Genomic DNA, 14,549 nt, shown 5'->3' with positions numbered 1-14,549 from the left:
GGACAGGATCCCAGTGTCAGCCATGTGACAGGGCTGCAGCTAGGATCTTCAGGAACCTTAGTATCGGATTGCAGGGGCCTCAGACAAAAGGGACGGGGGGACGGGGAATCAGATTTGTGATTTCAGATCATGTGACCCAGATCTGATTGTTTAATGACAGGGAATCTGATCTTTTCAAATCAGCTTTGGGCCACATGGTTATAAATCAGATACAGATTGGATTTTTTTTTTTTATGTGACTTCAGTTACGCCTCTTACTGTACATCGACATTCCTCATAATTTTGTGCAGGCGAAGGGGCGGGTGGGAGACATGGAGGTAGCTACAACGGAGGTAGTCAATCGAGGGACAGTGAGGTTTTAGACCTGAAACGTCGGTACAAGCAAAACTTGAGGCGTTGTGTCGTAACTGAGAAAATACCGTCCAAGAATTAATTGCAATATTTAAGCGAGTCAACATCGTAGTTGCACCTGGACAGAGCTAACAGCTGTTTTATTATCTTGACACAAACCTGAATTGACGTATGATCGTCTGAGCTCCTGATTTCTTCTCTGTCACATCTGTCGAGTCAAGAGTGAACAACAGGCATGCTGAAGCTCACTGAACTCATTCACAACATCATCATCACAACTACATACATATATAAAAGTCATTTTAATCTCCCAATTGAGGAATCCACAAAACATGATTTTCTCCACTTATATTGATTTATAAAACAGATATAAAAATGGTTGTTATAATAAAGTGCACAAGATCAATAAATGATGATTATTATTCCATTCAACCTAACTTAAATTCATAAGTCATCAAGGGTTTTAATTAAATGTTTTCATTAAATAATCATATTTTTCAAATCCCTAATCACCAATCACCCAACAAAAAAAATACAACTGTATCTAAAGTATGACATTCACAGAGAACTAATAACATGTAATGTTACTTGCTCCAGCTTAAGAAGCACTTGAATGATAGCAGCCATAAGAATAAAAAAGGGATTCAATAAGGTGTCTTAAATCTGCAGCTGGAACATTATATTCAAAGACAATGATCTGACATGACAAGGATCACTTTTTTGTTTGGAGCACAGCTTTTCAATTCACTACATTTCATGGGAGATAGACACCAGAGCTCATACAGATATCACAAATGTAAACTTTATTACTCCAGTCAGACAGTAAACCCCAAGGGGGCGTACAGTAAATGCAGCATAACAAAACAAGGGGCAGTGTCTCTTTTCAGTTGTGTTTTTTCTGAACAGGTTGCGGTGGGTAGAAAATCTCCACCAGGTTTCCGAGAAGCCCTCGGCTGTAGAAGTATCTTTTCGAGTGGTCTGGCGCTGGCTGGCAGAGGTGGTCTGACGTAGACGTCGGGTGGCAGTGCTGACAGACGGAACCTCGACTTTTGTACCACTCGTTGGACGTTTGGTTGACAAGAGCCAAGTAGGAATGGAACAGGGCGTAACCCGCCAGCAGGAAGAAGACAAAGACCAGAAAGCCCAGCATGAAAACGATTCGGGGAAAGGTCAGGAACAGATGCTGGAGGGACAGAGGGAAAAAGAACAAGAGCATTGTTTCACTCAGAGACTATAATGGTCATAAGTAGAACAAATTAGTCCACCAAGGTCAAACAGTCCTGCCTCGAAAGTGACAAAGATGCCAAGGGGCTGTAGCTGCGGTAAAAAGGTTGACTTAAATAAGAATAACATTTTGAGGGTAGGCCTAACATTTATGATTACATTTTTAATGTTTTTTCATGTAAATTTAAGTCTATCTGATGTAGTAGTAGTGAGTTGATTGTCATGTTATTAAAATGTTCTAAAACAGGTATAACATGTTTTTGGCCGTTCAAAAAAATCATTAATGTTGCACTTCTGCAGTGCATTTATTGTGATTATATTATATTAAATTATATCATATTATCATTGCATAGACTTTCTTCCTGCACCCCCAACTCTGACTCACTTCCAGCGTCCCTGGAAAGAAATAAAAAAGAAATCCTGGGTCTGGATCTGCACCATAATGTAACAGCTTGTTCCCTCCCCCCATTTGCACCAAATTGTAAAAACTCAGATTTCAACACCATAATTGTTAAAAAAGATTTTTTAACATCAAAGATCTTCCCATTATTCTTTAAGAAATTGACCAAAATATCAATGTTAAGGAAAGTGATTTCTTCCCTGGCCAGCGCCACAGCCCTCTTCAACACTGCTGACAATTCAAACAAACGAACATACACAAAACAGACATGGGTGTAAACATAACCTCCTTGGCTGAAGTACAAAACATGGCTGCAGCATATATATAGAACACTCAGTATTTCAGCAGTACTTAGTCTCACCTGCACGACAAACAGAGGCCCGGCCGTCTGCTGCTCACCAAATTCATCGATGTAACTGGCCCTCAGAAGCCCTGAGCGCAAAACGGCGTGGAGCAGCATGTCTGCCGTCAGTAAGGCGATGTCGCCTGCCATGGCACAAACGCTGAAGAGGTAGAGCAGGAAGTAACGTGTGTTCTGAGCCCCGATGCAGTTGTTCACCCAGACACAGTGGTGGTCGAAACGCTGGACACACCTGTCACAGACCCCTGAAATACAGACGGGTGTTTACAGGCAGCAAAAAGCAAGCCTTCTTTTTCCTTTTGACCTTCACATCCAAGTTAATTTCCGAAATGAACACAATGGACAATACCAGCATGACATGTTGTGTCAACATTGAGGTCAAATGTTTGGTAAAGGCAGGGAAAGCAACCACATTGGGAGTATTTATTAAAACGTCTGAACCCTGAGGGAAAAGGAGAGCAGGTACAACAGGTATCAGATTACTCACTGCAGTGTTTGGAGCGAGCCGGTTTGATGAGCTGGCAGGTCGGACAGGACACCCCCGGGTGAAATAATCTCCTGTCATATGGGTAGACGTGCTGCTGACCAGCGACTTTCTTCTCTGTAACTGTGCCTGTTGAATAGAAGAAGAAGGTGAGTCAAGAGAAGGTTAAGTAAAAAATAGTGCAGCCTAATAAATCCTGTCCAGAACTTTTCAGTGAACGTCTGGTTTTCCTTGTAAAGTGTTACCAGAGATCTGTTTCAGTGAAGGGAGCAGGTGAACATGAATTCAAGCACACAAACCGGTAAAAAAAATAGTGCATTTTCGCTGAATTGGTTAAAAGAACTGAATTTAGGAGAGTGAAAATTAATACAGCAGCTGCATTTGTGTTTCCCAAAACATGGACCGACATGAGGATTGTTAGGGAAATGTAACATTTTGATCACAATATGATCATGTTAATTTCCCCTTTGATTGATCGTGATTGAATCTCATACAATGTAACCTTGATCATGCTGTATCCTGTACAACTGAATGAATCTTGGCCTGATTGCTTTAACTAAGGCATTGTTGCCTTGATGTCATCAGAAGATCCTGACCTTTGACTTTGTAACAACCCCAACCAGAGTGGCAGGGATGAGCCAAATGTACAAAGACAAAGAGCAGCTTCCCATCGGTGTGCATATTACAAACTAACCTTTGTCTTGTGCACCGTGCTCTGAGCATTAAAGTGTGACAATACTGTAAGAGAATTGGGTCTCATTCCTCATTGTCAGAGTGGGATTGCAGAAATTGGGTTGCTGCAGTTCTGCTCATAGACTGTATATAAAGTTGGACGACATGACATTTTAGGTAGTTCTTATCACACTGATGTATTTTTAAGTGTTCATTTTTCCAGTAACTTTGGTTTCAATGAGTTATGTGATGCTATAAAAACAGGGGGAAACATACTGATTGACAGCTGAGACTGACTCGTGATTGGTCGAGCGTGTGTATCGGTGTGACCTTGATACAGCAGCTCCATCCCAACTCGCTGCTGCCCAGAATCTGGCTCCAAATGACGTCATGGGGACATCAGAGCATTCGTATCCAGGTTATTTTGGTTTCCCTTTATGGATCGTGAGAGGAAGTCGAGATTCGTCATCCATATTTATTTAGTTTATGATTTTACTACTACTTAATAAAAGGCGATCTACGTCACCGGTGCTTTGAATCCCTGGACTCAAAGTACTCCAAGTACTCCCTGGGAATCTCCTAAATATTACGCATAAAGTGTCCTTATTTGGCATCTGTCATGTTGGGTAGGGTTCCGGTTTGCGTGTCAGGTGTACTTCCCCTGCCCCACCCACGTGTTTGAATTTACTGCAGCTACTGTGAAATGAACCTGGATCTCTCCTGATGCAGAGGTAGAAGAAGAAGGTCTTGACGGCCAGCAGGATGTAAGGCACTGACAGGCTGGCCAGAGTGGTGTCCATCTCCCTGCAGAAGCCAAGCACCTCATAGGTGAACTCTGCGTACACAGCGCACTCCAGGAGGATATGCAGATAGATGAACATGTTGCTCCTGCAGTTACAAGAAAATAATACATGTTATTGATATAGCACTTAAACTTAAGCAAAAAAGTATATTCAGAGTGAAAAGAAAAGAGTAGAAATTGAAATCAGAAACCCTTGTAACCCTTGTCGGACATACAAGTTGTAGAACATGACAGCATATATATCAACAGCACTGGGCCCATACATTGATTAATGGGTGTGTAAGTATAATAGTGTTATAAATTAAATAAATTCAATTAAAACAAAGTGTGTTTAAGATGACACAGACTGAAGGCTGCAAAATTGTTCAACACTAAAATCAAAAGGCTATATTATCCAGGTAAGACCTAATGAAACAGATTACGAACAAAGATTTCTTAACATTCTTAACTTCCGACCTTTGATGGAACAGCCTGTGTAAGGTCCGCTGTGAAAACGTCTGGAGCCATTTTGGTGTAATGGGTGCGACCAACTGTGAAGAAAAATATCAACAACTTCATTCCACATCCATAAAGCCAGGTTGTCAAGTTCTTTTTAGAATCTTTTAGAATTTATTTCAAGATACATTCATAGTCTATTCAATGCATTAACAATTTGTAACGCTACTATATGTACTTTTATTCATATTTATTGAGATTTATTATGTTTTATTTGGACAATTCATTATTATATTTGTGTGATACAGTTGCTCCAGCAAACAGCAGAACTTTGTGGCTGATTGAAATACAAAATATAGGAAGGATTATAATGAAATGTGTGTGATATAATACAATACATAAAATACGATGGCTGAATAAGAATAATGAAATACAGTGTGTACAATATTACAGTATATACAAATTATATTTTATTAAAACAGTGCTTCATGGAGCGTTGTACTTGGAGATTAACAGTGCAACAGCGCCACCTAGTGTCAGTTTGTGGTGTTAAAAATTAGTTTCTTACCTTCACGATAAAGTTGAAGAAGATGAGAAACGGACTTTGCTGTCGACCTGAGTATTTACACAGCAGGACGATGCACGTGAGCATCAGCAGCACGTAGGCAGCGAACAGGCTGAGGAAATCCATGCTTCAGCTGTCAGCTTCACAAACACACAACAACAACAACAACAACAACAGGTGTTTAAACTCAGATCTCACTATAAACAGGGTGGAAACTCAACGAGACGCTACTGTCACGTTTCCTCTTTAATTCCCTTCACACATATAAAGGGAATCAGACAGCGATCGTCTTCTAAACCACACGAGCAGTCTGCGTTAGCATGCTAAGCTACAGTACAGTAAGTACACACCCAGATCTAGCAAACCTCAACATGGACTCTGTAAAAGCCACTAACACAAACTACTCTCTCTCTCACCTTCTGGTCTAGTCACACATGTCCGCCTCTCTTGGTTTTATCTCATGTTAACTGCTGCTGAGGTTCGTCGCTCCAGCTTCAGTTCTCAACTCAGCCTCTGTAAACGATCCCATTTCCTTAGCATCCATGTAGCTAACCCACAGAGCTAACCTCCAAGCTAAGAGCTAACCTGCTGCTACTGCAGGGAGGAGGAGGAAGGTGTGTGCAGGTAGGAAGAAACATGGACTTTAATATCGATATCGATACTTTACAGTCTCCATGTTGTTATTGTATGTTTGAAAGTTTTAATATTATAACATGTTGAGCTCTATTCAGCGGTATTCATCTTTAAATATGATTTTTTCCAGTCTCTAAAGTTGTGTTTCGTTTTTGTGAAAGAAGAGGAGCTAGAGGAAGATGTGCACGTTAGCTTTCACCTGTTGGTTTATTAAATATCAGAAAATAGTGAAAAAAGTTTGTAGAGGAAGCACAAATGCACATAAGCTTTCACATGGATTCAATGTATTATTTCATGTTAAGAAAATAAAAGCAGTGGTGTATTTTCTTTCAATAAAGTGGTTCTTATCTTGTACTATCTTAAATTATATATAATAATAAGTATTATTTGAGGAAAAGCATGTGACCAAAGTCAGGAAAACACACTTAAAGAATGAAAAGTAAAACTACTGTTACACAATTATATCTAATATTATTACAATATTATAAGATAAGTAACTGTTTGTATTTGTACAGTACTTGAGTAAATGTACTTATTAAATTCCCAAAACTGGCAAAGGCAGATTCCTTCCTCACAGTCTCCCACCTTGTAAGAAGATGGCAGATGTGAAGATGTTTGACTCCAGTATCTACATGAATAACTGACTCAGAGAACTGTTTTCTCTGCCATCCAGCGCTTTGCCGCTCAATGCAACAAGCCATCACAAGACACCTGCTGGATCTGGTTGCCGACATGGCCAAACACTCATATTACAGCTCCCAGTGCCGGAGAGGGGAGCGTCACTCAGGAGCCGTGTGTGCACGTCTGTGGATGCTGTTTGAAAAGGTAACAGGCGTGGGGGGGTTGTGCTGGAGTTGTGTTGTGCTGTGCCGGTGCGTTTGGTCCTTTTAAATGTTTCTTAAAATAAATAGGTGATCAGTCACAATGCACTGAATGTATGTGTGGCTACAGTTTGGGGTTGGAAAGTGTTTTCTTAATATTTTTTAAGCCCTTGATGATTAATGAAGAACTAGTGTTGCTAGTCTCAAAGGTAAATCAGGTATAAAACATATTGTAAGTAGGTTATAATGTATATATGATCAAATGTATGCAGGGCTTACTAACAGAGTGAAAAGACAGGAGCAGTTGGATCCGACTCAGTTACCTTTGAGATGTTAGTAGTCAAACACGAGTTAACTGTCTTGGCTGTAGAGTAAGAGGAGAGTTTGATTGAAGTGAACAGTGTTTGTTTGCACATATAAGCCATTTGTGTTGAATTATTCAGTTTGTACCGCACTGCCTGTTCCTTACTCTGCGCTGAGCCACTAGTGACAGTTCACACTACGACAGACTCGCCTGCAGGCCACTCTACGGACTTCATATTCTGTTATTGTATCTGAGGTGCCCTCACAATAATATTCAATAATATAATGAGCTCTTTTTTAATTTAAAAGCTCTATATAAACAAAGACCATTTACTTTTCATTCACTGCTTTTGACTTGTGGGATGTTCTCCATCTTTTCCTATGTCATCATATTCATTAACTGACTGTTTCAGCACAAAACCCCCCTCTGCATCAAAACACTGTCATTCTGTGGTCACAGGGATAACATGACCTTTTCAATCCTTACGACCTGTTGCCTGTATAATTACGTCTGAAACTAAAATAATTTAGGTAGGCTGATTATTGTCTCAATCCATCTTTCTGGTGGGATATAACATATCAGAAAATAGAGGAAAAAATTCTGAAATAATAAAGACATGTTTTAAATGTTTTACTTTAAAAAAAAAAAAGACTCAAATAAAATGCTTGTTTATTAAAATGAATGTGCATTTTTTGTCCACAAATTAATTGATGATTGGCAAATTGTCAGTAAAATCTGTTTTACCATTAATATTAATGTATAATATTAATACTAACGATAATACCTATAATTAAAGCAGTTATTTGTATGCAAGGGCAAATAAAAAACTACTGTGGCAGACAGCAGTGCATATCCATCACAGTCCAGCCCAGGAGACACATAATGAATGGGCTGAAAGTGACAATGCACCAGTTTTCTCTGCAGTGGTGTCATTATTCTACAAATAAACCGATGACATCAGGGTAATTAGAAAGATGATATAATCAATAAAGACAGGTCTACACATAGTGGATTTAAGATTAATCTGACTTTTTCACTGGATCTGAACAATCGGACTGTATCTTGACACTGCAGTGTTTTGTCTCCACCTAACAATACATGTCCTATAGTCCGTGGATGTAGTCATCAAGGAAGGGGAGCATGTGTTCCTTCAGTATTAATGGAGAGGGGGTGGGGGAGCGCTCAAGATTCATCTCGTAATCCTACTAATCCTGCAGGCTGAGATCTTAAATTGCTCCTGCTCCTTCTCAATGGACTGAGCATTTCAATGTGCTCACACACACATGGACCCACAGAATTCCAGGCGAGCGGACGCTCCAATTAGTACTCATCAGGCTTCCTCGCATCGACGCAGAGCGATTCTGGGCCAGGAGCAGTCCCTCGGAGAGCCACCTAGCCGAGAGAGGAGGAGAGGGAAAAAAAGACACATTTGGTGTATTTATAGAAAAATGAGGCCTCACAATAGCCCTTTTTGGAGAGAGAATTATTAAGGAGCCGAGGTGCGCGGGTGCACGCGTCCCAGTTTTCTGATTAACACTGTGTGCAAGCAGGCTGGCCCCAGGATGAATCAGGGATGAGACGCAGGACCAACTCCTTGACGGTGTCACAGAGGCTGCACTGGCTTTTCATGCACACTCACCCATTGCTCGTGAGGAGGCTGCTGTGGTTTCAGGGGAGCTAGAATGGGGCTGTGTGTTGACCTTGTCACGCTCTCTGTTTGACTTTGGGGTTTTGGGGTGATCAGAGGGGAGGGGATTTTTTTTTTTTTATTGCATATTTTTTGTCCTAGCAGGCCACCTGCTGTTTTCGAAAAAATCAAGATGAAGAAGTTTTTGCAAAACAAAAAAGGCAGATACTCTTTTCGGCAGAACAAACGAGGCAATCGGTATCCATCTAAAGATTTCTGTAAGTCTCTTGCCGGTTTTGTCAACTGTGTGAATCCTGCTGTGCTGCGGCGTTTAGAGGCTGTGGAGCATCATTAGCCTCCAGCTGAGCCAGAGGATTTGTATATTCTGTATATTGCCTGATTTGCTTGGTCTTTAATGCTGTTTTCTGTCTCTTAACTTGCTTAAAACTCACCAGTGCAGCCGGTGGTGTGCTCGCTCTCGCTTTGCTGCCTAATTACTGTTCAACAGGCAAGACTTTTACTTGTGTCTCTCAAGATAATTAGAGTCACGATCTCTGCGACGCCTTCATTTGATTGGCTGCCGTGGGGTTTGTGAACCAGGTCAGGGACGGCTGAGTGTGTCACGGTTCAGGGTAGAAGGTTACAGAGATAGTACGACTCGAGACGCAGGAGGATGGAGACAGGGAACAGCGCCGTCAGTTTGGATCTCTGTTGAAATATGCAAAGGATCGTTACATCTGAGTGTGTTTTTGCAATGCCAGTAGATATGAATGCATTGGCTGCTGTGGGTAAGTGATTGTATTTGAATACGTGTGTGTTCATTTCTCAAATCTGACATCCTCTTTCTATTCTACCTCCACCTTTTCGATCTTTTCCTCCCCTTCTTTTTAGTCCTCGGCATGCCGACGTCCAATCAGGGCTGGCCGGAGGATTTCGGCTTCCAGCTCGGTGGGAATGGACCCAGCTACATCCTGTCTGTGGAGGAAGGCAGCAGCGCCCACCTGGCTGGGTTGCAGGCGGGGGACCAGGTCCTGGAGATCGAGGGCCACAGTGTGTCGACACATGGTCCGCAGGCCGTCGTGGCCATCGCCCAGACTCAGAAGAACATCCCTCCCAGTATCGGAGTGGTGTCCCGTATACAGCAGGTCTTACAGCTCTTGAATATATCACAGCAATACTGCATGTGTAGGTTAATGCCTGTGGAATTACAGGTAATGGTATAGTAACCACATATGGTGGTTTTGATGGGCTTGGGCTTTTTTTCTTGTATTACAGATGGACATCATACCAGGTCCGGATGGTCGCTTTGGGTTCACCATCGTTGGGGACTGCCCCCTGCTAGTGGAGGACTGCTCGCCTTGCTCGCCGGCCGGCCGTGCAGGTCTAAGGGCCGGGGATTATGTCATGGAGGTCAACGGCATCCCCGTCAGGCAGCATGAGACGGCCGCGGCACTGATCAAGGCGTCCCAGGGAAGGACGCTCCGTCTGGGGGTGCTGTGCCTGGGCGTGAGGCAGAAACACAGCATCAGCATAGACGACAGTCAGATGGGGGGAGACGGGGGAAGGCTGGACCGTAAACATAAAGCTCTGGAGTTCAACAGGAAGGTACGTCGAAAAATACTAATGATAAGGTGAAGGTTGATTCCTTCACCTGGTCCAATTGAGTTGGGGAGTTTAAAGGGAATGGAATTTTTCTTACTGTGAGTAATGAGGTTCTACTTGAACCCCAAACTTTCTGCCAGGGTTCAAACATTTTTGTGTGTTCGTGTTTTTTTTTCGTGAGATTCATTTGGAAATAGGGGATGTTTTGCATTTCTGTGCACCAATCAGAATTCAGCTATGTTGTGTTTGTTGAGTGAGTTGTGGGTTGCTTGCTTACCCGCGTTGCCAAGGAGAAAATATTGTCAAAATGATCAAAACATGCCGACACATACAGTTCTGATGAAGTACAGTTGTCTGTGTGTGTGTGTGTGTGTGTGTGTGTGTGTGTGTGTGTGTGTGTGTGTGTGTGTGTGTGTGTGTGTGTGTGACCAGTTTAAGCCTAGAACCTACAGGGTGAGGACATTATGGCCACATTTTCTGAGGATTTTGATGGAGAGGAAATTATACAACTAACTGACTAAGCTACAAGATTTTGGAACTGGTGTTGGTATAGTAAACATTTTTGTGTAAACATATGACCAGGTAGCGTATTGTTCTCAAATGTCTCCTTCAGGTCGACCAGATTCTGGGTGATGAACCTGAAGTGAAAGAGAAACTCTTCAGTGTGCTGAAGCAGTACGCAGCCGAGAAGAGCGTGGAGTGGTTGGCCTCCGTTCTGCCAGAGATACTCACCACTGACGAACATCGACAGCTCATCTCCAGCATCAGGTACAAGCCGGAGCTCTCACTTCCATTTACAATGTATCACATAACATGGTATAGAATAAACTGATGGTATTTCACAGTGGGCTGCAAGGTCAGACTGAGGAAGAGTAGTCAATTACTTCCGACTAAGTGTATCATCCTGAGTCATCTATGACAGCCTGAGACACATATTGTGGAGCCAGGTCTGTTTGTTATTGGCAGAACCTCATCACATGTTACATCCTTCTGTTTCTCCCCATGTTTCCTGTCATTCTGGAGATTTTTCCCTTCCTGATATGGATCATTGTTGTATTGCCTGGCTCAGGCTGCATCCAAGAACATACAAGAACATAAGAACCAGGACCTGGTTTTGCATCCCAGTGTCCCCTTTCTCTGTGGTCCCAGTGAAAAGTAAAATAATGTGCCTGGATTTCACTCATAATAATCACATAAACAGGCTTTTCCTGTTGCTCATTCTGTCGCAGGATGGATTAGGGTGGGGTCTCGTCCACTGCCAGGCATTATAAAGCTTCGCTTGAGGTTTAGGTGGGGCCCCATCTGCCACCCGCCGTAAATCCACCGTGACCCTCCAAGTCCCTGAAAGTGTCATCATCCGTGTTAGTGAAACCGAGTGACTGAGCTGACTCGGGTGGGACCTGAGCTTAGAGGGTTTTTTTAGACGAAAATGAGGATTGGCAGGGTGAACTGAACTCGCAGCATGGAGTAGTGTGTGTGATGACGAGCCACAGGCAGATTTAGTTGAGTGCTCGCTTCATGAAAACATCTTTCAGTACGGGCGGCCGTGCTGCTCTGTATCCACAAAGCTTAAGCTGCACCCAACAGGTTTTTTGATGGTGTTTCCATGTGTCTATGAGATGGAGCAGCGCCAGGTAATTAAATGTGAAAAACCAGTCGGACGGCCAGAATTACCTGGTTTTCCGTGCGCCAGCATGACCAGCACGCCTGCCTCTCTCTAACTCCCCAGACAGTTTGTCAACAGATTGCACTCTTCCACAAACTGAGCCAATCAACCCTTTTTATTCTCTTACTACCCTGGCGTCCTCCACTACTACTACTACTACAGCTCATTTCAGTGGTATTAATACACTGTAAGAAGGCTTTCCAGCAGGATGGGGTCAGTGATGAGGGAGTTGCATCGTCTCCCTACCTGAAGAGACACGAGGCAACGGCGTTTTTCTGCCTTTAATTGGTCATGAATAATTCAAACACTTTCTCGCGTCATTGGGTGTTTTGTATAACTAAGGGCGAGCACCAATAATAACACATCCCTCTGCGTTTTTATTTCTCATCCCCCACCCATCTCACAACTCTTATGCCTCTCTATCCTCTCTCCCTCTCTCCTGGACGTTTTAGTTTTTTCTATGTTTTGTTCTGATGGATCTTATTATTATTGTGCTCAGAGGCTCAGGGCTCGTCCCCGCTCTCTCTCTCTCCATGCGGTGACAGTTCTCCCTTGACACTTGGTTAAGGCAGCCTCCTGCTTGCGCCGAGGTCCCATCATATCTTTCGTCCTCCTCAGACAAGGAGCACAGTGTAGCAGTAGATGCCTCTACAGCTGTGATCCCTAGATGTGTGTAGTAGATTGTGCAAGTTGTGTTTAGATTTTTTTTTATTACTTTCGAGCCATGGGTGACAGCTGAGACCATGAATTGTCTGGGGTGAGTACATCTTTTTATTCTTTTAGCCTTTGGGGGAAATTTAAATTTTTGTCAGCTTTTTAAAGTCTGACACCTGCAGTATTTTGCCAAGTGCCATCAGTGTGATAATGTATGCAAAGTAGGAGGTGTGTGAATATTTAATGAGATCTGATTCAGTACGTGACGATAGCAGCTGCTGTTGTGTTGTAGAGGCTGTTTGTGGCTTTGATTTCATCTGTTCCCTGGTTGTTTTCTAAGATCTCTTACTGCCGGAGCTATAAATGTATAATTTATTAATTTGAGTGAACCCGTACCAGCGTGTTCATGCAGTTTAATGTGAAGTGACCACACTTGAGGGGATGCATACAGCTTGTTGTAACAGTTAACAATGCATGTGTAGTACAATAACGACTGAAGTCATTAGGATGAGTGATGTTTTGCTTTTAGGATGTAATCTCATGCCACGTGTTTGGACCAGTGTGTGTGCGTGCGTGCGTGCGTGCGTGCGTGCGTGCGTGCGTGCGTGCGTGCGTGCGTGCGTGTGTGTGTGTGTGTGTTTTGCATGCGTTTGAGGACATGATGACTTCAGGATTACATAAATATTCCTTTTAAACTTTATCTGCCTGTATTATACTGAGTCTGTATCAGCTCTGAAAACTGCAGGAATGTTTGTTTTTTGCACAAGTGGCATTAAATGTGTTTAAAAGCAGATGGACAAATGCATTAACAGCTAAAACCAGAGAACCAAACCATCTCACTATTTATGACTGCAGTGAGCATTGTGCCTAATATCAGAATAAGAGTGATCAGAACTCGATAATGTTTCTTCTAACAAGTCACAGCACTGCAGTTACCAGCTCGTCCTGAAATTCACTACATTTTGTGCACTATTGTCGTTTTCAATAGTGTTGTTAATGATGGTGTTTAATCTTAACTGCAAGAGTCAGCTGCCAGAGCAGCTGGAACACAATGGGATGGCTGTGGCTCAGGGGTAGAGCGTGACCACTAACCAGAGGGTCTGTGGTTCGATACCTTTTCGTGTGCCAAGATAATAAACCCCAAACCCTTCTTGCTGTGTGGTTGATGTGTGATATAGAACTTGCTGCACATAGATGCACTGTGTGAATGGGTGAATGGCAGAACTGTACTGTAAAGCGCTTTGAGTCATCATCATGTTTAGAAAAGCTTCACATAAATAAAGACCATTTACAGACACTTGGTATTTATAACTGCTATATCCATTAATACAAACACTTTCTTTTTATCTTTAGAATGGATGCATTGGAGACAGCTTTATGTAGCTCTATGTGTAGAGTATGTATATATACATGTATATGTATATGTATATATGATCAGCCATGACCTAGAATTCTGTATAGTGTGTGTTACATAACACATTATTATATATTTCTCTTCTTTTTCTTTTCCTTTTCTATATTTTCCATTTCCATATATCAGCCTCCCTTTAATGACCATGTTCATACTTTGATCACATGTAATTATTTTTCCAGTGTGTGCCACAGACTAGTCTACGGTGTGTGTATACTGTATCTGCACAATGGATCAGAAATGGCCGACCACTTACACAACTACATCTACCTTTGACACGTTCCTGGACATAGACCAGCTCATTGCTCATGTAATTGTTATAATTCCACTGTCTTAAGTGAAATAAAGTGACCCACCACTGTGAGGTCTCCACCACAGCTTCCATTATTTTTGAGGACACACACATTATAACGTCATCTCTACATGTATTTAGACGTAATGACAATCACACAGTTAAGACTCCCTGTGGCATTTGAGCCACATCAGGACACTTGAACCGAAACGAGGTCTAGTTTTTTTTTGTCGTTTCCTGCTTGT

At 42.3% G+C, this 14,549-nt stretch overlaps 2 protein-coding genes across 4 annotated transcripts in view; one reads left to right on the top strand and one right to left on the bottom strand.

The window, feature by feature from the left end:
• Positions 1-1,131: 1,131 nt before the first annotated feature.
• Positions 1,132-5,831, bottom strand: zdhhc4 (zinc finger DHHC-type palmitoyltransferase 4). Its single transcript, XM_035145505.2, has 7 exons — positions 5,711-5,831; positions 5,298-5,434; positions 4,751-4,824; positions 4,202-4,380; positions 2,824-2,949; positions 2,337-2,581; positions 1,132-1,534 (listed from the first exon to the last, which is right to left on the bottom strand). The coding sequence occupies exons 2-7, from the start codon at positions 5,418-5,420 to the stop codon at positions 1,235-1,237; spliced, it is 1,047 nt and encodes a 348-aa protein (XP_035001396.2). The 5' UTR covers positions 5,421-5,434; positions 5,711-5,831; the 3' UTR covers positions 1,132-1,234.
• A 2,484-nt stretch (positions 5,832-8,315) lies between these two features.
• Positions 8,316-14,549, top strand: part of grid2ipb (glutamate receptor, ionotropic, delta 2 (Grid2) interacting protein, b) — a 32,916-nt gene continuing 26,682 nt past the window's right edge. For 2 of the 3 annotated variants that reach the window (XM_035144810.2, XM_035144809.2), the window contains exon 1: positions 12,466-12,704. In XM_035144810.2, the coding sequence (XP_035000701.1) occupies positions 12,691-12,704 (14 nt within the window). In that variant the 5' untranslated portion in view covers positions 12,466-12,690. Of the gene's footprint in view, positions 8,958-9,570; positions 9,825-9,954; positions 10,285-10,894; positions 11,050-12,465; positions 12,705-14,549 lie in introns of those variants that run through there. The other variant, XM_035144807.2, reaches the window with a different exon arrangement.

The sequence above is a fragment of the Hippoglossus stenolepis genome, chromosome 21 (genome assembly GCF_022539355.2).
Source record: "Hippoglossus stenolepis isolate QCI-W04-F060 chromosome 21, HSTE1.2, whole genome shotgun sequence".
Lineage (NCBI taxonomy): Eukaryota > Metazoa > Chordata > Actinopteri > Pleuronectiformes > Pleuronectidae > Hippoglossus > Hippoglossus stenolepis.
Note: the sequence above shows the minus strand (reverse complement) of the source record. Positions and strands in the feature narration are given on the sequence as shown.